Below are 27,634 nucleotides of genomic sequence, written 5' to 3'. Positions count from 1 at the left end.
TATTGATCGATTTTGCGTCAAAATTATAAGCGTTTGATAGAGTAAAATTGTAGTAGAACGCATTCAAATGGCGTGACGCCCATCGCTGGCAATTTAATTAGTTGTCTTAATAATTCAGAAATTACTGACTTCCTTCTAGGAAATTTAGCAATTTACGGCCTAAATAGATAATGGTTTAGAATCAATTTCAAATTAATAATAACAATTTTTCTATAAGATATTTGACAACATACAAGTATACACATATGGTATAGACAGATATTCCTTCATGCTGACGAAGTAGACATAACTAAGATGTTAACAATTTGGGGATAAGCTTGTTTAATCTGTCGGCAATAGGTTGACTTTCTCGAGCGGAAGTATTGTTGTAGTTACTAATGCATGTTCCTGGCAGTTGGTATTAATGATAGGGACAAATAATACACCACCATTAAGTTTGTTCCGAGTAAGCGGTAATGGAATATTTGCTACAGCTGTGCCAGCCGATAAAATACACCAAAAGTTGAGTCATTGGTTTCCTAGCAATGTGCCTCAACATATTCATTCTTGAACCAACACAAAATGAGATTGATAACGGTATTCAGATTTATTGAACTACGGTATTTATTTGATTTTGCGAAGAGAAATCTTTTGAATATATACATACATATAGTATATACATATGTATATTAGGGTGATTCAAAAAAAAATTTTTTTTTTTTTCAATTGGTACTCGCAAAAATAGGTTCCTAGACACCTCTAAGAAAGCCTCTTCAAATATGAGTTTTTAATTGTAACGGGAAGGTCCTCCGCCTAACGGTTTTCTATTTTTTCTTATTATCAGATAGAAAAATTTATATCTCGCTTCCAACTACTTGAAAAAATATCTTGTTAATTAGGTTTTGTAGGAAATTGAATGCTCTAAAATATGGTCTCTTATGATTTTTTTCGTAAACCCAACCGTTTAAAAGATATTAACGGTTGAAATTTTACTATTTTTGGAAAAATTCCTTATTTCTTATTAATTTTATAACTCAATGAACAAAAATTATTATGAATGATGAAACTCACAGTTTTGTAGGAAATTTACTGCTCTATAAAAATGGTCTACCATGATTTTTCGATTAAATTAAGCGTTTACGAGATATTCATCGTCAAACATCAACGCATATTAGGGTGGATCAAAAAAAAATTTTTTTTTTTCATTTGGTACTCTGAAAAATAGGTTCCTAGACTCTTCTAAGTAAGCATCTCCAAAAATCTATTCATAATAATTTTTTTTTCATTGAGTTATAAAATTAATAAGAAATAAAAAATTTTCCCAAAAATAATCAAACTTTAACTGTTAATATCTTTTAAACGTTTGGGTTTACGAAAAAATCATATTAGACCTTTTTTGTAGAGCATTCAATTTCCCACAAAATCTAAGAAACAAGATATTTTTTTAAGTACCTAGTTGGAAGCGAGATATAAATTTTTCTATCTGATAATAAGAAAAAATAGAAAACCGTTAAGCGGAGGACCTTCCCCTTACAATTGAAAACTCATATTTGGAGAGGCTTTCTTTGAGGTGTCTAGGAACCTCAAAAAAAAAAAATTTTGAATCACCCTAATATATATACGTATGTACCTTATATATAAATACATATCTCCATCTATAGTTGTAGCCAGCCGAGTCACCGAGTTAAAGCAAATTAATTGCTTGGCTCGCTGTTATCCGTTGGCGTTTGGTATAGCTAGGTGATTGGCTGATTGGGTGGCTGATTTTCCGCTACGTTGTTGCATGAAAAATTACAGCTATTGAGTACACTTCCCGTGTTGGTTGCAACGTGCCAATACTCGTCTGTTGCTGTTATTAGCAGATAATACGCCTACAGCAGCTAAGCAATCCGATTGAGTATTTGTATTTGGTAGCTAAGTGCTATTGATTTTTGGAGGCGAACAATCACACTCGCGATCTGCAAAGCTAACGAATGCGAAATATATTTACATATTATACATATTTATACATTGTGACAAAAAAGCACCCGGAAAACGTAATTAAGTTCCTCGGGTAAATGATATCACAAAAGAAAATATATGCTGGTAGGACTGTCCTTAATTACTATGTTAAATATGAACGCGATCTGTCAAACAGTTTATTTACAACAGCTGCTCAAGTCCGTACACCTCAGTAGAGCGTTGCGATTTTTACGATGGATAAAAATATCGAACAAAGAATTTGTCCCAAAGTTTGTATTTTTAACAAAATTTCGTGTGCGGAATCGTTTCGATTGTTGGATAAGGCTTAGAGTGATTCAATTTTATCAAAAATACAAGCCTACGAGTGGTACAAAGCCCTTAAAGGCTTAAACGTTGGCAAAGTGTATTACATCTGGAAGAGTTTACTTTGAAAGCGACAAAATAAATGTTGATGAATAATTCAATATTTTGTTTTTTATTTACAATTTCCGGGTACTTTTTTGTCACAATATATATAATAGAGGAATTATTGAGCATATAGGCGTAAATAATTCGCTTTCTTTGGACCTTCTTGGCGTCTTTGCATTGCTGCTTCGTTTAGCTTTTGTACTAGCACATGATTATCCTTTCCTCCTTTCTCCCATTGTTAGGCGAATGCCATTGCTAGGAGTCAGCACATCGATATTTAGATATTAAAAGATTGAATTATCGCTTGCTGAGTCAACATGCTTGAAATTTATTGAAGATTTCGTTGGAAATCCGATTAAATTGCTATGTATGCGCCTAACTTGGAATTAATTATATTTCTTGTCGTGAAATCAATCAGCAGTTACCAGAAAAGACGAGCATATCAATGGCAATGCTAAGACAACTGTTAGAGCTTAGCTTAAAATTGTAGAAGGAGTGGAAATATTCGTTTATCCTACACAAATTAACAACATTGCCAATTACACTTATGTGAGTGATGAAATATTGCTAAGGATTTTCGCAAAATGTCTTTGGATTTGTGAAATATATCTACGAAAAGTTGATTGAGTTTGATTGGAATTCGAAGGCTATGCACATATGCATAATAGCGCAATGCTTTGTGTCATTATTATTACAAGGTTAGAAATTATATATATGGTATAAATAATAAATAAACATGAAGTCGTTAATATGTTAATGTTAAATAAAATTAGTAAGCATTTAAATATATTGAACTAGAAAGGAAGCGAGCGAACCATTGTTGTACTGCACGAACTGATACAGCATCGCCGACGAAAACTTCTCAAAATTCATTGGTGGCTTGCGTGGCATTCTTCTCTTTTTTTACAAAAATTTCAAAATATAGCGAATTTCTTCATTATTAATTTTATGTCGAAGTATAACCTTATGATATAACTTTTTCTCGCATAGTCTATTATGAAATTATTTATTTTTTTTAATATATAGATTTTCTTTCGAAATTTCATGCTCGATATTTTTCGTCACTTAATTGAAATATTTTATAAATTTTAAGCAAATCATGACAGCTGCTTCATGTTATTATAATAATCCAGTTCTCGCCATGGCCAATTATTAATGTCGCATCAAAAGCTAAAAGCTTGCTTTAGAGTCCAGCAACAAATTTATGCAAACAAAATATCGAAAATTATTAGCGAATTTCGCCTACACAGTATGGTATACAAGTTCCATTATATTTTTTATTCACTTCCCCCAGCTCCAGCAGCGCGACATAGTGTGCTTCAGAAATTTCATGGAATAAACTTCTGTTCTGTTTCCTCTGCTAACTTGCTTGTTAGTATTACGATATTATTGTTGTTGTGATCCCCTGCTACTGTCGTTTCCATTGGAAGTAATATTCAGCGTGTTAATTGGGAAAATTAATTCGATTTAATTAATTCTAATTAAGCACAAAAATCACTTGGATACTGTCATCATGTTTATTTTGAACAGGGTTGCTGCCTTTACTTGACGGATTGGTGCGCAGTATTGAATTTGAGGTGATGGTTGCTAACGACAAACACTAAACGCCAATTTTGTCAATCATGAAGGAATTGTAGAAGGATTAAGCGACTTATCCACGCTTTTACAATAGAAGCAAAGGGTTGTACTGCTTTTCTTCATGGTCAATCATAAGCATGGTGTCGAACGATTAAATATAGGTTGTTCAATAAGTTTTGTCGTTTGGGCTACTAGCCCAAAATATTTTTTGTTTTCGGGGTCGAACGTGGATCCGCGCCTGCTAAAGAGTGGTGTGAATTTGGTTGTTCGGCTTCGAAATGAGTTCGTGTCCGGAAATCAGCAAGAGGTTATGGCAGTTTTTTGGGATGCGAGAGAAATTTTGTTTGTGGATTACTTTCAAACTGGTAAAACCATTAATTCTGAATATTATTTTAACCTTTTGAACCAGTTGAAGGGAAAAAATCGTGAATCGGTTTGCAGAAGAAAAAATCCTTTTTAATAAGGACAATGCACCGTGGCACAAGAGCATTTTGGCAATGGTTAAAATGCATGAATTAAAGTTCGAATTGTTGGAGCATCCACCATATTCACCACAGTTGGCCCCAGGCGACTTCCATTTGTTTCCAGAACTCAAAAACATTATGCGTGGCAAGCGTTTTTGAAGCGTATTTTGCAGACTTTCCCGATTCTCACTTCAGAGATGGGACCCACAGATTGGAGGATCGTTGGAGCAAGTGTATTAATGTTCAGAGAGGTTATACTGAATAATAAAGCTATTTTGAATCATAAAATTGTGTTTTTCTTATCAAACAACAAAACTTATTGAACAACCTGTTATATGTCCTAATCCTTTTGAAATAATTTAAGTCTTCACTTTTTTTAACATTCATAAGTGTATAAGGACACTAATGTTCGAAAAGCAGTTATTTTTCGATTACATTTTTCCAATTCCAGCTTGGGTTTTCATGTCATTTGATTATTTAATTTAAATCATAAATACTTTGACTTTTGTATCAACACCATAACCGCTTAATTTATCATGGCCTCCCATCGATCTTATCGATATCTTCCACAACCATGCCACCGTACTCGAATATGTTATATAATTGTATACCTATGTATGTATGCATGTATGCGTATTTTCTTATGCAAAGTGCGCCCTTCAATTGCTCGATGTCCTTTTTACCGCACATTGGCCTATTTCAGTCAATTGGCCACCATTGGCAGTCATTAATTTCCCATTCGCTTTCAGCAGATATTTAGTATATAATTTAATTGTAATATGGGCACAGCGGTGCGCCAAAGTATATAGTAAACAATAGCCAACTATTTATAGCGAAATGGCGGTAGCTTTACAAATATATGTATGTGCTCATGGTTACATAGATGACAATATTAACATATATATAACGGTGTATATGTGCGTTATTGTTGTATTAAATTGGTGTATAGTATGGTGTGGAAATATCTAATTTGATGGTCGAATTGTAAGCACGATGTTTGCAATTAATTTAAAGCGAGATTCGCAATTGTCTCTGGTTAGGTATTTTTATATCATGGGCACGAAGTTAAACACCCACAACCGTCGGAGACCTCACAAAGTATATAAATAAATGATCAGGGTGATGAGTGGGCTTAGCTGTCTGTATATCGAAGGCTAGCAATTTTTGAGATATCGATCTGAAATTTTGCACATGTAATTTTCTCCTCAAAAAACTCCTTATTTGTTGGTTTAATCGTTGATTTCGGACCATTTTTGCATATAGCTTCCATAAAAACAGCACGATCCAAATAAATTTCTTTTATAGGAAACCTTTTTGATTTTACAAAATATCTTTACTACATTTGGCCGAGATTATTGCTCAAAACAGCGCTACAATCTCCAAGCAAATTGTGCTAATCGGATCACTATAGCATACAGTTTCCTTATAAACTGATCAATCAAAGTTATGAAAAGAATCGTTTTATATCCCTTTCCGCAATACAAAATACATCTATTAAGGGTCGAAGTTAACGATTTTTATATACTTGTTCTAAATAAATAGGTTACTGGCCGGCTGTCACGCCTTACTTAGACCTACTGGTCCTTAGTATTACCATATAGATGAGCATATTAATTTGAGCTGAAGTACTCTGCCTTCATGACTTCAACGCTTTTTCCGAACCTTAAGAGCGACTTGATATCTAATTTTGATACTTTATCTAGTCCATGGGCGGATCCGCAGTTACCCAACTAAAGTTAAAAGTTATACATTATTTCCATCATAAGTGACACTCTGCGAAGAAGGGACTTTGAGTTGCAAGTACAAAATTATGAAGTTACCCCGAATTGCGAAGCTCCTAGATATTTTAGGCCAGTTCTGGATAATGCTAGACATGGATCATATAAGTTGTTCCAATGAACTTCCTCTAAGAACATTCTCTGAGGAAATGCGATGGGAGAGTATTGTCTTAATTGCCGCCTGGCCATCCACGTATTTCAAATAAATAAGTTAGATCACACTGAAATTTTAAAGTACTTGTATATTTAATTTAAATTATAATATAGTTAAAGCCGGGTCTTTTACATAGAATAGGCCCTGCATGAAGAGCCATTTTCCTACTAAACCCGTAACTAAAGTACAATTTGTAATTTGTTTATGCTACCAACAAAAGTATGCTTCCGCCTATGGCTGCGGGCCATATTGTTCGGACTTATGGTCAAAGTAGATGTTTTATTTGTAACGCATCTAAAATTCTCTGTTGCAATGCCACGAAACACATCAATTATTTACAACACAGTGATTACAAATGAACGAGCATACAAACCGAACAATGTGAAAATGAAGTTAAATCCTAAAATAAATATACACATACATATATAAAGGGCAAAATAATTGCAAGGTAAGGGAAGTGGGACAACGCCATTTACATGCATTCTCATCGAGACCACTGCGAAAAACTGCAAAAGTATCGACACAAAAAAATAACAAATGAGTATATAAACAAACTCTGTAAAATACTATAAATTGTATTGAGGTTGAGAGCAAGAACAAATGCACATACGTGGTTATGCACAAAACAAATACTAGGGGTACGCATGTACCAGTGTGTGTGTGTGCGCGTTCATGTGAGGGAGCCGGAGTAAAACAAATTAAACAGTGGCAGGAAAAAACCCTTGTGCAATTTCCAATACCAACAATGACAGTGAAAGCATTGAAAAAATGTTCAAATTGGTTGCTCATGCATTTGACACATCTCCCAGGTGACATGTGTCACATATCTACGTACACACACATACACGCGTGCATACTCGTACGAAATGCAAATGTATAGTGAAGGCATAATGGCACACAATATATGCTGTAGACACACACGCACTCACATATGTATGTAAAATCAAAATAATAAAATGTTATTCAAAATGCAGTTTCATGCTCTTTTAGTTACTCACAGTAGTGATTTGCATTTGGGGTCCTGCAGAGCTATCAACAAGTTTGTTTTACTATTGCCAATACAGAGCGAAAATAGTTTGCTTCAAGCAAATTTGTACAGCACAGAGTATGCTTGTGTGAACAGGCTTTATTCAATCTTTAAGTAAAGAATAATTAAAGGAATATTAAATTATAAATATTACATACCATTATGTTTCGAGCTTTAAGTCAAGTTCTCCAAATATAAAGACTGCCTACATCGGTGTAACTGTTTGTTATATACTCTATGCGTGTATATACATATGTAAGAGACACAACATATGCGCTACAGCACTTTGGTGCATGCTGCACTGTGCAACTACACTTTGGTTTCCACAAATACATGCCACAACAACGCCGCAGCAACACATAGAAGTCACATGAATGTTACATAATATCGTATAAATTTTACTCGATTTCACATATGAACTGCGATTTGAGTTTGTGTTGGGAGTAAGCGCACGCCAAGGGATTGGAAGTAATAGCTCGCTTTTGTCAAAACATAGATGTGACATCCTTTTCGTTTGTATTAAATCTCCATATGCAATTTTCCATGGTTTTGTATTTTTATATCCAGAACAGGGTATACTGAGTGTTACACCCAAAAGAAAACGTCAGAGACTGTATTATATAGTTTCACCTAAAATGCAAAATAACGTAACATCACTTTACATAAGTATACAAGCGAAGCAAAAGCGATATAATGAAATCACTTATGCTGAAACAAAATCAAGTTTCGGTTATAAAGTGGTTATGTATTGGTTATATCTGACAGCGGAAGCTAAAGATTTTATGCTATGCTTTTATGCTGTAATATGATGTAGTGAATCGTTAGCAATAAAAAACTGCATTTTAGGTGACGATATGTATGTATGTATATAAATTATCAACGTGATGAGCTAAGGTGATTAAGCCGTATCCGTCTCTCTGTCCGGCGGTCTGTCCATCGGTCCGTTTGTATATATATGAACTAGTCCCTCAGTTATTGAGATATCGGTCTGAAATTTCGCCCTTATCATTTTCTCACCAAGATGCTACTCGTTTGTCGGAATGACCGAAATCGGATTACTACATATAGCATATAGCTACCATACAAACAGCCGATCAAAATCAAAGGCATGTATGGAAAACTTTATCATTTGACGAGATATCTTCACGAAATTTGACATCGTGCAATCTCCGTAGAAATGGTTAAAATTGGGTCACTGTAGGATACAGCTGGCATACATACTGAACAATGGAAATCAAGAGCTTGTATGGAAAGATTTTCTGACGAGATAGCTTCACAAAATTTGGCATGGATTATTGACTAAGAAATGGTTTAGATCGGATCACTATAGCATACAGCTGCCGTTTGTAGGTAGAAAGCTTTTTCATTTGTAGAGAAATTTTCATGAAAATTTTCTTTTGTTATTGCAGCGGTACAATTTCCGAAGAAAATGTTCAGAACGAGTCACTATAGCATATAGCTGCCTTACAAACTGACCCAAAAAAAGTTCTTGTAAATAATCTTTTGTATTTGTAAAGGGTATTATAGCTTCAACGCGACCGATTAACGTTTTTTCTTGTTATTGTGTTTTTTGTGATACTCTCTCTACACTAACAATTGTCTTGGACTGCATTTTTCATTTTCCCGTCCATTCGGTTTGTGTACCTCATACGCGGCGTCGACTTGATTTCAAGCCAGGTAGCAAATATAATTGCTGTTCAATACCCTTGCACGCCTATTGGTATATTCAGGGTGGGATATTCATGTCATGAGCCAACAGCATTTACTCACGCGGAATTTATTTTACAACGTAATTCACTTGTGTTCTAGGCATAGACTCCGGCCCGTCCATTTATTGTTCGATTTTATGCGAAATGCGCAAATTTGATTCGTGTATTGTGTAGCCCATATATTCACTTTCCGGGGCACGTCATTTGTATAACGCTTACTTATTTCAACAAAAGAAAAATAAATAAATGAACATATGTGCATGCGACATAGCACTGTCAGTTACACTGTCAATGCCAATAAAAAGTGCAAACTCCCTCCATACCTCACTCGCCCAGATGACTGCTATTTTCACGCTACTCTCAGCCGCCTTTATTTGCTTATCAGCTCTTTCAACTTTTTCTTTTATGTATATTTTTTTACATGCATGAAGATCCCCGCCACATTCGCTAGGCAAACACTATATCTTCGCGAATGAACATTTCGAGTGCAACTGTTAACTGCCACTCGGGCGCCTTGTTGCGATTGCAGTATTTTTAATAAACTTTTGTTGTTGTTAGCTTTTTTGCATCGGTCAATATTAATCCCGCTTTTATTTGGTTCCATTAGGGTGGTAAGGTAACCAATCTGAAGGTTGTCAGTATGGCACACAGCTGGCAACCAATTATTGGCCATCTCAACTCTCCTATGTGGCAAACTCGATAGAGATTTAAGGAGTGCGAAAACTAATATGGCAATGAAAAACTTTTAAATACTGTTATTGTTACGGAGGGAGTGTATATTTCAAAAATATGCTTTTTAACGTTGTGATAAATTCAATAAAATAATGCCCATACTCGGATCGAATCGGATCGGAGATCACCCCCGAGGTTCTGCAACCTGTTTCTCTGTTCATAAAGCGAGAATGACAATAATTCAATTTAACCTAAATTTGCACACCAGTGCTTGGCTGACGATGAGAAATATCAATGTTCAACGCAGGACAAGGAATATTAAGAGTCACACCTTGTGTATAATTTTAGAAAAAAAAAATATTTTGAATATTTCGATACTTTTTATCTTTAAAAATATCAAATAAAAATGATTTTTTTAATATTTTTGAGTTAAAGGCTTCCAAAGTGCAGCCGCTGAGTTCAAATAATTCTATCAGTTTGTCTTTAAATACACTTTTATGGATTTTTTCTTAATTATGGGTAGTCGAAAAAGTCTTTTCGTATTTCTAATCAAACTTTAACTTTATATTTATATTTATACTCATAAATAAAGAAACAAATAAGTACCATTTTGGTCGACCACTTTGGCCATTTTTCCGCTAGAGGCATTATTCCATCAGTGTAAGTAGAAATTTCGAAATTTCCAGAACGGAAGCGAGCGAACCATTGGTGTGCCACACGACCTCCGTAAACTTCTCAAATTTCGTTGGTGTCTTGCGTGGCATTTTTCCCTTCTTTCATACAAAAATTTCAAAATATCGCGAATTTCTTCATTATTTTCACTCATTTTTGAACAACTGAAACTATTTTTCAGTTTCCCCGAGTTTAAATTTTTCTTTGATTAACTGAAGCTTAAAATCTCACCTTTCCAACATTATATGGTATGATACAATGTGATTGGTAGTACTGGAGATATATGTACGACTGCAACGACATCTATTTACAAAATACCAAACGACTTTTTCGACTACCCAATTCCTCTCCGTTTTTTGATACGATCTGAAAGACAGGCCAAATACGATAACACTTTTGGGCAAAATTGAACTTTTTAAAACGCCGCCATCTTGTAACCTTACCATACTCGTACAGCTTCTTTCTATAAGACACGTAGTTAGATCCTTTTTGGCACTTAATATTTCAACCACGCCCCTCCGCGTCCTCATCCCGGCCTTTGAAATTATCTTTCCTTCACTTTTGTTATTTTATCTCTCATTTCCAATGGGTTTCACCCTACTATGATATTTTTATTGGTTTCCAGAAGTATCTACCCTGGTCCACTTTAAATTTTGAAAATAAACCACATGTTTCAGAAAAATTGCCCTCGCCGTACTAGATGGTCAACTTTTTTACTTTTTTTGCTGAGAATTGAATGAATATGTCTTTAAACCACACTTTCCATGTGCTTATTGGCCTTTCACAAATTCAACAATATTTTGAGCTCGAAACAGAGCAGCATTTTAATATTATTGAATTTATGACAATGCGCCGTGTGTGTTGCAAAAGTGTTTTGAAAAAATGAGATTAACATAAAAAATTGTGCATGTGTCAGACACCTTTACTAACAGCAACAACTGAGTGCAGCCTGAAAACGCCAGCAGTGACAGGCAGCCATAACAACGTAACATCATTAACCTCACACACACACACACTAACAGCCGTAGGCACTAAAGGAGTTGTTTGGGCTTGCATACTTTTTGGCGCTCACGCCACGACACGACAAGGTCATGTAAAATGCATGAAGCCACAGACTAAGGTGATGTTAAGGCGACACCAACAACAACAACAGCAATGCCAACAAACAATCCGTGGAGCCAAAGCCGAAAAAGTGGAACAACGCCCGCACGTGTACGAATGAATGCCAGCAGAGAAGTCAACTGCTTAAATGCACATGCCAAAAGGCATTTACATAAATATGTGGGTGTATGCGAGTGTTGTATGTATTGTGTGTGGCGTTGTATGTGTCTTACGAGTGTAACGTTGTCGCACGGCCACGGCAACGGTGGCGGGGCTTTTTCGCCCACTCATAAAGTGCCACTGTTACAGAATCGGTGATGCGCTGTCATCAAAAGTGTCAGACACACAGCAATCACCCACAGGCGCCAAGAGTGTATGCACACGTAGCTATTTATATTTCATGCAAATATTATATGGCGACAAACGTAAAACGGCAGAACGCGCGGCAAGTTGGTAATAAAATGAAAAAGGCGTGAAAATTGCACAGCACCGGTGGCAGCAACGGCAGCAGCAGCGTCGGAGGCAGCGCTGGCAGCAGCCGCATTAAAAGCTAAACATTTGAAGGCTAAATAGCTGGAGTGGCGCGAATGAAGAAGAGCGGAATACAAGCACAACGGTAATAGAAATTCAAGCGACAGAAGTGGATAAGTGGCAACCTGCTTAGACGACTAAGTGATTCTAGGCGTCGCTTGAAACTCGAGCTAAAGAAATGGGTAAAGCAGAAGAAGTTTAAGGAGCGGATAACAGTCTGAAAAGAGACGAAGCGGATAAGACAAAGCTAAAAGCGATCTCGAGCATGCCGTCGCTTATGCACAAAATCAAAGTACTTTTTTAAATTTCTGGCAGATTCAGTAAGGCATTGTGTGCCGTCTGCCCAGTTGGAAATGCCAAGTAGACAGTTGAGTGGAAAATTCGAGTAAACGAAGCGGTTAAGCACCTGAAAGATAATTGGGGCATGCAAGTATTACACTTGCCACGCTGTTAAAAATGGCGTAAATTTCTTTAAGAAGCGTAAAAGGTAAAATAAAAATTTGATAAATAAAAAAGTTATAAATTTTTCTGATAGATTATCTAAAGAAAGTAGTTCGAAAAAGCGTACCTTAAAGGAATAAATCATTTGGAATCCCCCTTCCACGGGCTTTCGCTTAAGCTGTCAACGCGCGACAAGTAAACAAAAATGAATGTGCATGTTGAAAGCGTCAACAAGAAAATCTGTCGGCAAGAAGTACAAAACAAAGCAGATTAAATTAACACGCAAGGCACTTGCCTATGTGTGTGTGTTTTTGTGCGTGTGCAGAAGTGTGTGTGTATGTGGTCATGTGTATTGTACATAGAGGACATTAGCATATCTATTAATTTATTCATATCTTTCTTGTCTGGAAACTTTCGCGTCTGATCGACGTTAGTCAATGGCAGATTTGTCCTTGGCTGTACACATAAAGAGTTGACTTAATATCAGTTAAGCAAACTAACTGTTATTTAGTGAAAGCGTGACAAGAGACTCTTTCAAAGTCCGTCTGTCTTTTTTCTTTGAGACACTTATGAATAGCTGTCTTAAAAAGTATAGAAATTATAGTACTATATAGTTATAATAATAACTATAATTAAAATAATAATAATAGTTGAAATATTAAATATTTATTCTCAAATATTATACGGGAGAAATTAGTATATCGCCTGTTCAACCAGGGTAGATAATTTTTAGTAGGATTAAACCCTTTCGAAAGCCAGAAACAAAAGGTAAAATAACAAAAATTCCTTTACGGGTGATCTGAGGTCGTGAAGTGTAGGAGGAGGGGCACGGTTAATTTTATAAGAGAAAAAAAAACGAGGTATTCGATTAACGGCAAGACAACGAGTTCTATGATGAAAAGATCTTTAATTTTGTGTATGCACCTTTTGAACATAACCTGAAAATTTTAGTGAAAAAATCAAACAAAAAATTTTTTGGGATTTCTATTTTTTTCTTGTAGAAATTTTATTTCTTTAACCAAATTTGGTATGAACTAAACTTATGTCCCAAACACGCCACATATGTTATATGTTGCTACAGAGTATAATAGTTTTGTTCACATAAGGGTTGTACGTATCACCTAAAACTAATCGAGATAGATATAGGGTTACCTTCATAAAAGATGCTATAAAAGGTCAGACTTGTATTACTATATACATATTTACATGTACTAAATTTTTCGAAAATTCCTCTAAAAAGTATTAAGGGGTTATATCCACTGGCAATCCACAAAAAAGCGGTATTTATATGAAATCGTTTTAAACAGTCGTTTTACAGATCCCAAGTACTTTAGTATTCAGCGATTCATTTTGCAACATTTTTTTTCTCCTTCTACCCGTAGTCGAGGAAAAATGGACCATGGCGGTTGCGGTTTTCTGCTTAAAATTAGGTTGGCTTATGATGTACATTTTTTTCTAATCTATGGATATCACTCGGAAAGCTGTGATGTGCAGTCTTTTGAGTTACCCGAAAATCCCTAAAAACGGATACTCAAAGATCGACGAAACCTTTTGAACTTACTACAAATTGGTTGAGGCTGTTAAGGCGTTAGGTGGGCTTCAGAGGTACAAACAAAGGACGATTTTTTTTAATGTAAACGATCACATATTTAAAAAACATAATATGGCATATCAAAGGTACATATTTGAATAATGTCTACAGAAATTTTGATATAAAAATGTTAAAAATTCAGCCGATGAAACCTCATCTATCATCTCATCAGATAAACTTCTAATTTTCGGATAATATTTCCTAAAATATCTGTATTATGCAATCTGCAAATAAAAAAGTAGAATTTTGAAATTCACATGTGGATATAACCCCTTGAATTGACTCCATGACTTATTAAAAACAATGAGTCTTAAGAGACTTTTAACAACCGAATTATTATTGCAGAGCCATTTCTACTGTATACATACATATAAATATACAACATACATACTTATATATCACTTTTGTTCCCTCTAAACAAAGGCACGGAAAAATCCAGAAATATAGCAAGCACTCAAATTGAATAATAAAGCAATGCAAATTGATTAAAAGTCTACGTTCAAACGCTTGAAAGAAATATAAATACAATAATACATATTTGTGCGCATCACTCTCAACCATCTTTATCCATGTCCCTTTCACTTCATCTTCCCGTTGCTTTCGCCATTTTGGCATTACTTTGCTTTTTTGCGCAATGAGTGATAATAGCGTAAATAAAATATAAATAAAAGTGCCGTTAAAATACTAAGCAAACGTTGATTGCTAAAGTTTCCACTAACACATGCCCAAATGCACTTACGCACACACATGCTCACATGTAGCGCAAAAAGCTAACTAAAACTTGCACCGCCAACCAGCTCTGGGTCAACCAAACAACAAGCGCACAGCACAGCTGTGCAATTGCATGTGTTTTATGTACACAGACATATATTTGTATTTGTTGAACATGATGCACAAGCGCAATTGGCCACTAGCAAAGAGCTAACCAACTTGCTGCAAATAACAGCATACAAACAAAAGCAATTCAAGGAATACATACACATAAGTAACTGAACACACCACACACACATATTGTGCCACTCGTACAACAAACATTGTGAAAAGTGCAGACTAACAAAACCTGTGGCCTGACGAAGCAGAAAAAGCAAGTAAATCTTATTATGAGCAACGAAAAAATGTGAGTTATATATACTACTACATACACACTACAGTTTAAATTTACCGAACGCCGAAAAGGTTGGTTGCAAACAAAAACAAAACACATACACATTGTTGAAGGTTGCCGCTGCACAAGTGGCCTAATATATGTGTTTAATATGGATGACGTTAAATTTCGCTGAAGATGCAGCTTAACGGAAATGCGATCATTAGCTGCGCTAGGATATAGGGTATATGGTACACTATATGTTTGGATGAGTGATAAAAAGTCGTTCATCGAGAATACGTCAAAAAAAATTTATTAGTATTTTCATTGTTTTTCAAATAAGCTGTGATGATGCCTTTTTGAGGCGTCTGTCAGCCGTTTAATTTCTATTGACACCAGCTTTATGGGATATCTAAAGGTGTGAGCTCACAGGTGTTACCTGCGATTTCGCTGTGGCCTAACACTAGCTAGTCTTATCACAAAGTAACTCGATGCCATTGGTAACGAGTTTAGGCATTCCTTAATCAGCCTTGAAAGCACGGTCAGCAAACTCAAAACTCATATACCCTTACTTTCAAAGAAAGTACTGCAATAAACAGGAAGGCTGAAACTAAAGTTGATAGAGAGTTCCTGACAATATACCTCTCCAACAACCTTCCCAACAAGATTTGACCCATTCGTAAAGAAGTTCCCTCTCTTCCAGCTGCTGCTATGCTCCGGGATCTTGTATCTCCTAGTAAATAAAACCATCTCACTTTTATTTGGGTTAAAGCGAGACCACTTCCGGCCGCACAATTATTTAAATTATTTATACGCTCAAAGTACTCAAGAACTGACCTTTGATCATGAGTGGCACATCGTTCCTCAATCACAATGCAGCCAAGATCCTCGAGATCAGGTGAAAGAACTCCATCTTGTGGAGTGTACTTATTCACATTTTTCCAGCCATGTGTGCTGCTTCACGATTTCTTTGTCGCACAAAAAATCTAAAATAAAAGTTTGTCAAAGTTCTATTGACAGCTCCTCCATGTCTAGAAAGGTCCCAACAGTGAATTATTTAAACCTTAAGGCTTCCTTAAGCCATGACATGATGAAATGTAAGGAAGTATCGACTGACTTACATTTACAATAAGCGTGTTGCGCTCCTGATAAATGGTTGCTCGGGATGTAAGCTCTTATTTGCCAGTATATCTCGTGAGGGTTATTATAGCTTCGTTGGTGTCGATGTTAGCATTTTTCTATTTTCTATATTGAAATAGATTCGATTTTCAAAGCTCAATTCAACGTTTTAGGTACTTACTCAGAAAGCATTTTCACACCTACTAGAACAAGAATTGTTTACAGTTATGGAGTGCTCTTTGGTCTGCAAACTAAAATATGTATCTCTTAGTTTACAAAATTCGAATATGAAAAAGTTTCGCTTTGTGCAAGAATGTAGTTACGATTTGATTATAAAAATAACGAAACTAGCTGAACTTTGATTTCACATTTCAAAAATATTGGACACACACACTCTTTCACAACTACATATGCATGCCAAATATTAGCAAATAATCATTACATGTTTTTCCCTTCTCCCTCCTCTCCTCCAACATTTTGCTGAAACGTAAAACTTTATAAATTTTATTCCTTTTCATGCGGGAGCAATACAGACGCACACACACTCACTTCGTAATATTTTGAAAATTCAAAAACATACACACTGGTTGTTAGTGGTTTTGTCAAATGAAAACTACAACTCTTTGTGTATATTTAAGAATTAAATGCGACTGCCTGTGCAGTAAGGGTCTGAATCAGGTACGAGTGACAGAGAAAGGCACAGAAGAGACTCTGCGCCAAAAAAGCAGTGCCGACAATATCAATAGTGTCCAGCATTTACAGTATGTTGCAGTCTCTCTGCGTGCTTTTTTAGTATTTTTGTTGTTATATTTGCATTTTGCAAAGTTGACCCTCACCTGTTGTACGGTATCAATTTATAATCGCATACAACATTCATTATTCGTTACAAAGTTTTAGTTTTTCGTGGTTTCCGTTACAATTTCAAACACTACTTTTTTGTGTGTTTGGTTTTTGGTTTGTCGTAATTGTACTGTAGTAAATTTGAACAGCGGTTTGGTTCATGTGTGCGTTGCTAATTCTTGCTACACACATGCACACATACAAAGCTGTAAAATAAATCGTTTAAGTTGCGAGAGGCACCTGAGTGAAAGAAGGTTAGGTTAGATTAATCTGGTAGGCCAAAAGCCACGCATACACTAGTTTGGAGTTCAGTTGCTAGGTCCAAGATGAGTAGTCATCCTTTAAGATCCTCAGCTCCATCCTGCAGGTGGTGGTGGCGACCCAACCAGACACTGACCAGTTAGTATTCCCATCATGCTCCTACAGTCTCTTATATCGAGTGACTATAGGAATTTTGTGTACTTCCGATCTACCGTTTTGCACATGACTTTTGCAGTTTTACACCCATGGTGCTCGTTTCATCGGGATTTTTGATTTTCTTTATAATGCTTCTGTCAATATCGTCGTATAAACAAATGGACGGATTTCCCAATGTTGATCACATTTTCGTGTGGTGTACTCTGGCAATCTCTTTCACTATTTCATGGCCCTCGATGTCTTTGTGGCCTGGCATCCAGTACTTGCTTACTTTTGGCAAGACTTTCCTCTGCTGCCCTGCTTTCCAAGACACTTCTGGCCGCGGCTTTCGCAATAGCAAAGACCTTACCTTAGTATATACTGCAGCGGTCCGGCAACTTAAAAGTTTGCCTTATGCCTAATTCTGGACAGTATATTCCCGTACCAACTCCGTCGTCCATTTTCGAGCCATCCACATAGATGTTTATTGTGTTGTGCGTAGCATATATAGCACCACCTTTTTCGCCAAGAATAGTTTTATATGTTCACTTTGAACCTTCTTTTCCAGTTGTAAGTGGGGTCGTGTAGTCGGTGTTTGCCCAATTCATTTTGCCGCGCAGTTTTCAGCGAAGAGGTCTATAGGTGGCAGGTTTAGTACCAGTTCAAGAGCCGCCGTTGCAGTTGTTTTTAAAGTTCCCGTTATGCACGTCGCAGCGAGTCTCTGAACCCTTTTCATAGGCTTCCAGTAGGTAGATACGCCTGTCTACCATACTACTGTACCATAGAGCAGAATTGGCATAACAATAGCTGTATTGCACTAGTGCTGCCTAAATGCATATAAAGCATTGCTGGCTTTCTTCACTCTTTCTTCCTCGTTGTGCTTCCTTAGTAGTTTGCTGTCCCAACTACCCCAAGGTACTTGAGCCGGTCCTTGAGAGAGAGTTGTGCCTCTTTTATAGAAAGGAACCTCCATAGAGACATTTTTTTTACTTTCTTGTGAACACAATCAGATCCGATACCTAGAAAGAAAAACTATAAAATATATCATATCTTGACCAATACTCGTGAATAGGCACCTGCAGGAATTAAATATTATAAATAAATTAAATATTATACCACTAATTAAAAATTAATAAGCTTCGCGTATTTCTAATTGAGGCAAAGCAAAGTTGCAGTTGCATGTTTGCAAAGGTCAAATACTTCGAATTTTTTCAAACTAAATTATTTCGCTGCCACACCTTTTACTCCGACTTTTTTCGGTAAAGTTTATGTTAAATGCACTTCCTTGTACAAAACTTTTTCCATCAGTTGATACCACCAACAAATGCACATGTACATATGTTCCCAGGCCATGATAGCTGGCATTAAAAACTCTCAAATCGACGCAACGTTAGACACACGTGCATGTGTACAGAGTCCACCGCTGTCGCGCGCATACTTCAGCAGTGCCGGCTGCCCAACCATGAACGTACTCTGAAAGCGTCTTTGCTGCGGTCGGCAAACCGCAATGGGTGGTCAAAACTTCGACGTGGCAATCAACTCGTAATTTCTGATCAAAGCCAAAGTGGGATAAGAAACAGGACGTTTTCATAAATTCATACATAATTACGTGTATGCATGCAGCTGAGCGCGTGTACGAGTGTGTGTGCCCTTTGTTATGGAGGGAGGAGAAGCTCTATATTCCCACAGCAAAACGTTTGCGCATAGAAATTTTTAAGTGGAACATTTATTGCGCTCTTCCAATGTTGCACAGCTCTAGTGGAGCGTTGCATGGCTGCTTTCACTTTTCTCCCCGCTGTCTTTAGCGTTGCCGACATTTTCATGCGAATTTAAAACAAATTTACACTTTTATGCTGTTGCCACCGCTGTCACCGTTGGCAAATATCTTAAGTGCGGAAAAGTAAAACTATTCTGTACCGTTACCTTTTTCAAGTATGTCTGCTGCAACGACCAGCAGGTGTGGCACTTGAGGTTTTTCGCTCAGTATAAAACAGTTTTCATAAAAAATACAACAAAATAAAAGTGGATGCAAAAAATAGCGCACCCACATATATATACATATACAATGCCAAGTTGGTCGTTTTAATACTTTTCGTGGTAAAATTTTTTATCCATTCACTCTGCCGGTACTCACCTACAGCACCTCATTCGTACTTTTTATTTATTTTTGCAGATTTCATTGCTGGACTCAAGGATGTTTCGGTTACAATACCACAAGCGGTGAAACGTGGCAGCAATGCACTGCTCATATGCAATTACGATATGGAAAATGATACTTTATACTCCATAAAATGGTATAAGGGACGGCGAGAGTTTTATCGCTATACACCAAAGGAAAATCCGGCAATGAAAGTTTTCCCCATGGCCGCCGGACTAAATGTTGAGGTATGTACAAGTGAATATACAAAACAATAAATAACTCAGTGAATATTATAATGATGTACTCGTATGCGCCTGCATACATTTGCACACGTATGTGGCAGGACAGTGTCAATGGAAATTGCGCAAAAAATCTGTTTCATTTGTGTACTGTATAGTCTATGTATGTATGTATGTGCACATATAGATTTTTTCTGATTTTTATTTAAACGTTCAAGAAAAATCGAAATATTTAATTCACCCTCAAAAAATAGCACATTTTTATTGATGTACGTTAGGGTGCCACAAGGTATAAGAAAATATTTTTTTCTCGAAAATTTAATGGCTACACGCAATTTTTTCTGACTGACCTTATTAGCAGAAATAAAAAAAATGCGCTTGAATCATGGCAACTCTTGCCGACTTCATAGCAAACATAATATATAAATTTTTATAACGCGTAAATATAGAAGATCGAGCTTATTTAGTTAACATACCCAAAATATAATACTCTACAAATTTTTTTAAGGTTAGTTTCTTTTTTACAGTGAAGATAAATCTCGGCGTTTTTGTACGCAATGTTATAAAATAATATTTAGCTCCTCTTCAACAGTAATGAAATTCTTGCAACATTTTGACCAAATTTTCAGCGGTATCGGTACTGAAGACCTCTTCTTGTCATCTTGAAACGAAGCTTTATTTGGTCGTAGCGACCATGGGTTGACGGAAACTTTTTGGTTAAAGTTTTTACTATCAAATACTGATAAGACAGTAGCTCCATTGGCTAAATAACACAAAAAGAGGATTTATTGCTATAAAGCAACTTTCGAGACTTTTGTATTGTCTTCATTGACTTCAAAAAGCACAAATCCAAATAAGCTACGTTTACAGTCAATATACATTAAAGCCATAACATAGAACCTCGCGATGAACAAGCAAATATTAAAAAGTGCGGCCTGCCTTATCCTTCTTCATCATTTTTAGTTAAGCGCTAAGAAGGGCTGTTTTCAGTGCATAAATTACCTTCGCCATCCACGTGGCTTGATGCAGAGTACCTACAGGTCGACTTTTAAATTTTCGATTTTTATTTCTATCTAAAAATATCACAGAGAGCTCAATTTGTTCTCAATATTCATCGTTCCAAGCCGCTTTTGCCTGTTTTCTTCTAATCTTGGCAAAGTTATCAATTGTTCTTTATTTCTACATGAAATAACTACCGAAAGACGTTTTGCTTTTGATAAGTGACTCCATCAGTGAAGTGTACAGTCACACACTCTGGCATCTCATTTTGAAAATCAATTTTAATGGATCTCGCACGATTTTTGCGTCTTTCGGTGGCAATTCTTTGAACGAAATAATGTCTAAGTTTGCATCTGATAAGTTTTCTCGTATAGTATCATATGATGATGTTGAAAGGATTGAATTTACAGTATATTTAGAACTCAGGTGCAGTCTTTCCTCTTTATAGAATTGATTTCCATTTTCTTTACAGTTAAATTCTTTTGACGAATGTTGTAGAATAACACTACTAAAGGCTTTGATTCATAATTTAATGATTTTCATCACCTATTAAAATATTAAAATTATTAAAAATACTTATTAAACATTCTTTAAACACTGCGTAACTCAAATTAGCATATTCGTCAAACAAAAATTGTGTGGTTAATAAAAAAAACACAAAATATAACATGCGTATGAAGATTTTGTGCGTGTCAGCTGTTGTAAGCAAGAAATGACAATTTTCGATGCAATTCTGTATTGCTAATCGTTATCCTACCTTCACCAAACTTAGTTTCCAATTGATTCATCATGTTTCAAATAAATTAAGACGGAAATTTATGTACTTTTTTTTTATTTGCTGCTGCCACCTGAAGTGTCAGTGTTTGCCCTAAACCCACTATCAAACGCAAAAACTCTTTATTCTCAAAATAAACCGTGTTTAAATATTATTTCTTTATCTTTTGCATAAAATTTTTTTTCCAAAGCAAATAAATACAAAACTTTGAAAATAGATTATACTTATGCAAAATTTAGCGCTCTACAAAACAAATCTGAATAATTTTTCTATAAAATACAACAGTCTACTGAGAATTAATACATACTTCCTGTACAGTATACCATGCCGTATGAGCAACACTTTTTTAGAGCGGAAAATTATGTATTAGAATACCATTGTATTGTATGTAAAGTTATATGTTTAATTGATTATGCTTATGTAAAATATCAAAAAATCGCATGTTATAAACATGTAAAATTAAACATAATTTGGGCGCGGTTTAAATTGACATACTGATCACTTTTTAGGACCCAAACTGACGCCTCAGTGGAGTCTGCAAAAAAGAAAAATCAACTCAAAAAGCATCAGAAATCCTAATCGTACATGTATGATTGCATAGAGTGTGTTAGGTATTAATTTATTTGCAATAAAACACCAAACACAAGAATTATTTTTTTAAAACGAACTGATAACTCAAACAATGTCAATAAACTAAAAATAATTGAAAATTGCGAAATTGCGACAATAGTTGCTGTGCATTTCAAATTCTGTTTGCTGTGAGCTTAAATTTTATAATTCAATAAAACAGAAAAGCACGATTACTTCAAAACCAATTTATTGTAACGACTTAGACACTTTCAATTACTCCAGCAAAAAATCATTTGACATTGCTTTAATCGAATCAAAATTTAATTTAGCAGCTTCTAAAGAAAAATACTTGATTTTCCATTCTCTTTTTATAGTAAATATTTATTTTGATTTCTACATATTTATCCAAAACTTGTTTATATGCTTAAAGGAGCAATAGCAGGAGCGCTCATAATTGAAATTTATTACCACAAGGCATAGTTACATGATATCACCTACTCACAGTTGGTTGCATGCGTGATGATTAACTAATGAGTTCAATTATCTCATTACGAATGCTTATTTTCATACCTGTACAATATACTTATATACACTTTAATTGTTGTAGATGACTGCTTACCGGCTTAAGTTGTAAATGTGCCCTTGAATGCATTTGGCTACACGTCGATACATTGGCGCCATACAATCGATTTGCGTCTGTTCGAACGTAGCCACGTATGCATAATTCGTACGATTACCTATGAACGCTGAACGCCTCATTAAGTTCGGGATTCATTGTAATAATAGCGATTGCACTTACAACTATACACGGTAATTTTCATGCACACTTATACGTATGTGTGTAGATATTTTTCCAGGAACAATACAAGTAGCGCGACAACATGAAAGGAAGAAAGGAAGTGGTATATTCGGGCACAACCGATTCGAATTTAGCTCTGAAAGTTATACAAGCATAAAAATTCCTATAACTTTTTTTTTCTTTATTAAATGGCGGTTTCGAAAAATCGTTGTTTTTACTATTTTTCAAATACTATAGTGTGTTTAAAATATTTTCTTAAAGTTTCAAGGCAACATAAATAAAAGTTTAAGAGATAGAATCTTTGAGAGCCGTTAGGCTAGACTCGTCGACAACTTAAGTCTTTGATCGCGGTTTTTCTCAAACATCGTTTTCAAAGTCGGTGATCACGATTTCCCAGAAGCTAGTGAAGCGATGTTTTTAAAATTTTTCACAATTTTCTAAATAGGATGACATTGTGATCAATTGAAAGATTTTGTTTAAGATTACAACTACTTTTTCAAAGAAAATTTTTGCTAGAAATTAGATCTAAAATCATACTGTTTTGTTTACAACTTTGCCGAAAATTAATTTTTTACAAAATTGTTCGATTAATAACGCCTTTCACTCATCTACTAAGCAATGAGATTTCAGTTTTTGATATTAGATGAATCCTCCATCTGTTATGATTCTGATCCTTTTGGGCGGTGCCTCCGCCATTTAAAATTATATTTTCCATTGAATTATCAAATTCACAATAACAACAACAAAATGTTGCCTTGAAATAATCAAACTTCAACCGTTAATATTTTGTAACCGGTTCCGTTTACGAAAAAATCGTAAGAGATCGGTTTGTAGAGCATTCAATTTCCTACAAAATCTTTGAAACGAAGATATTTATTTGTAATAATTCGAAGGGGGATTTTAATTTGTCTTTATTATAATAATAAGAAAAGAATGAAAAAATTTAAGGCGGAATACCTTTTCTTTACAGTTAAGAGCTCATATGTAAAGAGGTTTTTTTAGAGCTTTCGAAGAACCTATTTTTCAGAGTACCAAGCGAAAAAAAATAATCGCTATTTTTTACGCACCCTAAAGAGAACCCTGTTTCATTAGACTTGTCGACAGCTATTTAAAATTTATTATGTTTCTTTCAGCAAAACAATGTATTGTATATATGTATACATGTGTCCATATATGTATAAGGGAGTGCAACGAATATACATATATATTTACGCATAAAATCTGTCCGAATTTGTCCTTTGTTTGGAATTTTAAGCTTTTCCAATGGCCTACATTGTTATTAATTACATCATTTGTGGAAACAATTACTTTAAATATAATACAAACGCACATTGTTTTCGCATAAAGCAGAATTGAAGCTATTTTCTCCATACATTCATTTATTTGTTTATACTATTTTGTTTTTGTATTTTGTTCATTTAATCAAAAGTTATGTTAAATGTTGCAGAAATGAAAAAGAATATTAAAACTAAAAAAGCAATGAGGCATTAACAAGAGAACGAAAATCGAGTAAATAAAAGCAGACACATAGTCAGTGTAACGCAATGCACATGGAGATAAGTTTTAATGCCTTTACAGCACAAATATTGTACTTACTTTTATAATTTCATACACTACGCAGCAAACAGAATTTTAGCTGTGTACTCCATCCTCTGGAAACTAAGCTTTACACAGTTAACCAAAGCAATGTTCTTTTGGCTGCTGATTCACTATCATAATTAATATTATGCTTTTCAGTGAGTTATTAGCGACAATGAATGCTCTAAAAAATATTACGAAAGCATAATTACAGCTGTGTTCATAAAAATAGTAGTGTAGTGTGGGTAATAACTATTAAACGTAAAAACTACAAACTATGAAATGAATACCTCTAAAAAGTAATATTCGGCTGTATCTACATATTTACACAGTTTTATTTTTTGTATGTATGTATTTTTTACTAACAAGAGTTATTTAAAAAATGTATAACTGGTCTGTTCAACAAAACCAAATAAGCAGTTGAAATTTCAAATACTAAATGATTTCGATTAAATAATATGTGGTTGCAAAGCCTTTATTTTCTTAATGCATCCATACACTAACGCTACATCGAGTCTATTTGATCCTTACACCACTTCACAGGGATTTTAACCCATACTTCCTTGACCACTGGCCAAGTTATGTTCTAATTGTTGCATTTGCTGTTTTAACGAATTTTTTAATATCTTCCCATAATTTTCTATTGGATTCTGGTTCACTGCCTGCGTTGGCCAGGCGTCGATCTTTTCTGACGCAAATCACTCCTCAGCTAGTTTGAACGTATGTTTTGGGTAGCATTATTGGCATTTTCCAACTTAAAAATGGTAACATCAAATCATTCAGTAAGTTTCTACTTAGTTTTAGGACCATGATGCCATAGATCAGATGTATAAGACCGACAGCATGGTACGAAACGCAAGCCTAGCTAAGGGTATGGCTCACACCACCTTGTTTAAAAGTTTTGATAGTGTACGTGAGATGATAAATTGTATTTGATAGTGAACGGACAATCTTTCTTGTTGCTTGAAAAAAGCGATTTCGCTTTCATCAGTATACAGCCATTCCACCATTTGATAGCCAAATGAAATATTGTTTTGCGAACGTTATTCTTGCATCCATCTGTTTCCTAGTCAAAAGAGGTACTTTTTTAACGGCGGCACTTAAACTTCAAATTGTTTTCAAATAGTCCCCTATGACCTGTAAGACTAGTAACCGACAAGATTACATAATTTTTTGTCAAATTATTAGATGCTTACGGCTTAATTTTTAATATATCTTATAATCGCTTTGGTCTCATATTGATTATTTTTACATTTTCCACACGATTCTTTGATTTATCTCTGTATTTTATGGCTTTGTAAATCATTGTGAAGCTGTATTCTACTACTGCTTCGATTCCCTGTAGAAACTGTTTTGTGTCTTTAGCTTCAGCATCAATTCAAGCTTCTCGATGTAACAATATCTTCTTCTACTCACTATAAAGGAAAGAGCATTGGGATTTCAAAAACAAATTCATCGGAGAATTAATACATATTTTAAATACACTTATATATCACAACCATCTAATCAATTTTTAATTTATCGACTCCCAACCGCAAGCAGCTCGTTTGTACTTAGAAAATGCAAAAATACTTCATAGAGAAGACATAGAAAGAAAAGTAACGAAATTTTACCTCACCTTTCCAACACTATATGGTATGACACAATGTGATTGGTCGCACTGGAGCTATACGACTGCAACGACATTGACAAAATGCGAAGACTTTTTTCGACTACCCAATATATTAAGAAAGACCTTTTCACAATATATGAGATCCTGCTGCATATATACATACATATTTCGATTCTCGTACATTTATATAAAAGCACGAAAAAATGTGTACGTTCCTTTAATTTTAAGTTAATTCATTTCAATAATTAATTTTCCAAAGCTAAATCAAATTTGTTCTTGTGCAGTAAAAAAGAGCGAACATTCATAAATTGTTTCATATTCCCAAAAGGTGTTATTAGCTTCCGCTATTTATTTCCTTTCAAAGCACACCAAAAGCTAGTTAATTAAATTTTGCAACATATGTATACAAACCTTAATACTCATAGAATATACAAACACGTGTGAGTATGTGTTTATGTATACGCTGGAAATTTATCTAAAGTAATTATTTACATACATACATATGTACATACAGGAACATAATATGGGAAAAATAAATTGCTGGGCAACATTTGCCATAATAAAAAATTCAAATCGCATTTAGCGAAATTTCCGCCATGCGATTTTTTTTCAGATATTTTTTGGAAAACATTCAATTATAATTAATTTCATAAATGTTTTTCTCCACTCTTTTACTTCTACATGCACTTATAACGGCACTGCAACAGCGTAATCTCTCCAATCAAAGTCATGTCGTGCTGCTGGCGGTGCCGCTCAACATATCCGGCAAGTTTACATGCGAGATTTCCGTGGAGGCGCCAACCTTTCAGACCGCCATGGTCTCTTCTGAACTGGAAGTTGTGGGTGAGTACAACACACATATACATACACACGCGCACAAACACATACTAATGCTATTTAGCGCCAATGAGTGAAACTATGCTGCCGCGCGCGCAAAAAAAATATTAAATCGGCTTAAATGTTGGAAATTGCGAAAAGGCGCTAATTTAAATGCTTGCTTTTTCACCCAAGTGCCAGTAAAGCAAATTAATTAGAAACTTCGCGTATATTTAGCACGTTTTTTGTGCCCACTCAGTGGTAGCAAATTCCGTGTTGAACACTTCTAATTGATGACTTTTCAATTCAATGGCTGAAAACTAGCGAACATTTTGATAAAATCGACTTTTTTTCCTCATTGCCGAGTTCACAATTTTTTTACTAAATTAAAAATAATTTTTTCTCTCTTTATGTGCGCTGTTTCCGTGCTGCGTCGTCTCTGCAACACAGAATTACCGGAGGAGCAGGCTATTGTTACGGGCATCCAGCCACGTTATCGTATCGGCGATTTGGTTGATGGCAATTGCTCAATTAAGTACTCGAAGCCGGCTGCTAATTTGACATGGACTATTAATGGTGGTGCGGTAAGTTGCGGGGCTT

The 27,634-nt window shown here is 35.2% G+C and overlaps 1 protein-coding gene across 4 annotated transcripts in view; it reads left to right on the top strand.

Moving 5' to 3' along the window:
• The window catches only part of LOC126766372 (uncharacterized), a 277,536-nt gene that overhangs the window by 228,090 nt on the left and 21,812 nt on the right, over window positions 1-27,634 (top strand). For all 4 annotated transcript variants that reach the window (XM_050484176.1, XM_050484175.1, XM_050484177.1 and 1 more), the window contains 3 exons: window positions 19,680-19,891; window positions 26,926-27,061; window positions 27,485-27,618. In XM_050484176.1, the coding sequence (XP_050340133.1) occupies window positions 19,680-19,891; window positions 26,926-27,061; window positions 27,485-27,618 (482 nt within the window). The remainder of the gene's footprint in view (window positions 1-19,679; window positions 19,892-26,925; window positions 27,062-27,484; window positions 27,619-27,634) is intronic.

The sequence above is a fragment of the Bactrocera neohumeralis genome, unplaced genomic scaffold (assembly GCF_024586455.1).
Source record: "Bactrocera neohumeralis isolate Rockhampton unplaced genomic scaffold, APGP_CSIRO_Bneo_wtdbg2-racon-allhic-juicebox.fasta_v2 ctg100, whole genome shotgun sequence".
NCBI lineage: Eukaryota > Metazoa > Arthropoda > Insecta > Diptera > Tephritidae > Bactrocera > Bactrocera neohumeralis.
Note: the sequence above shows the minus strand (reverse complement) of the source record. Positions and strands in the feature narration are given on the sequence as shown.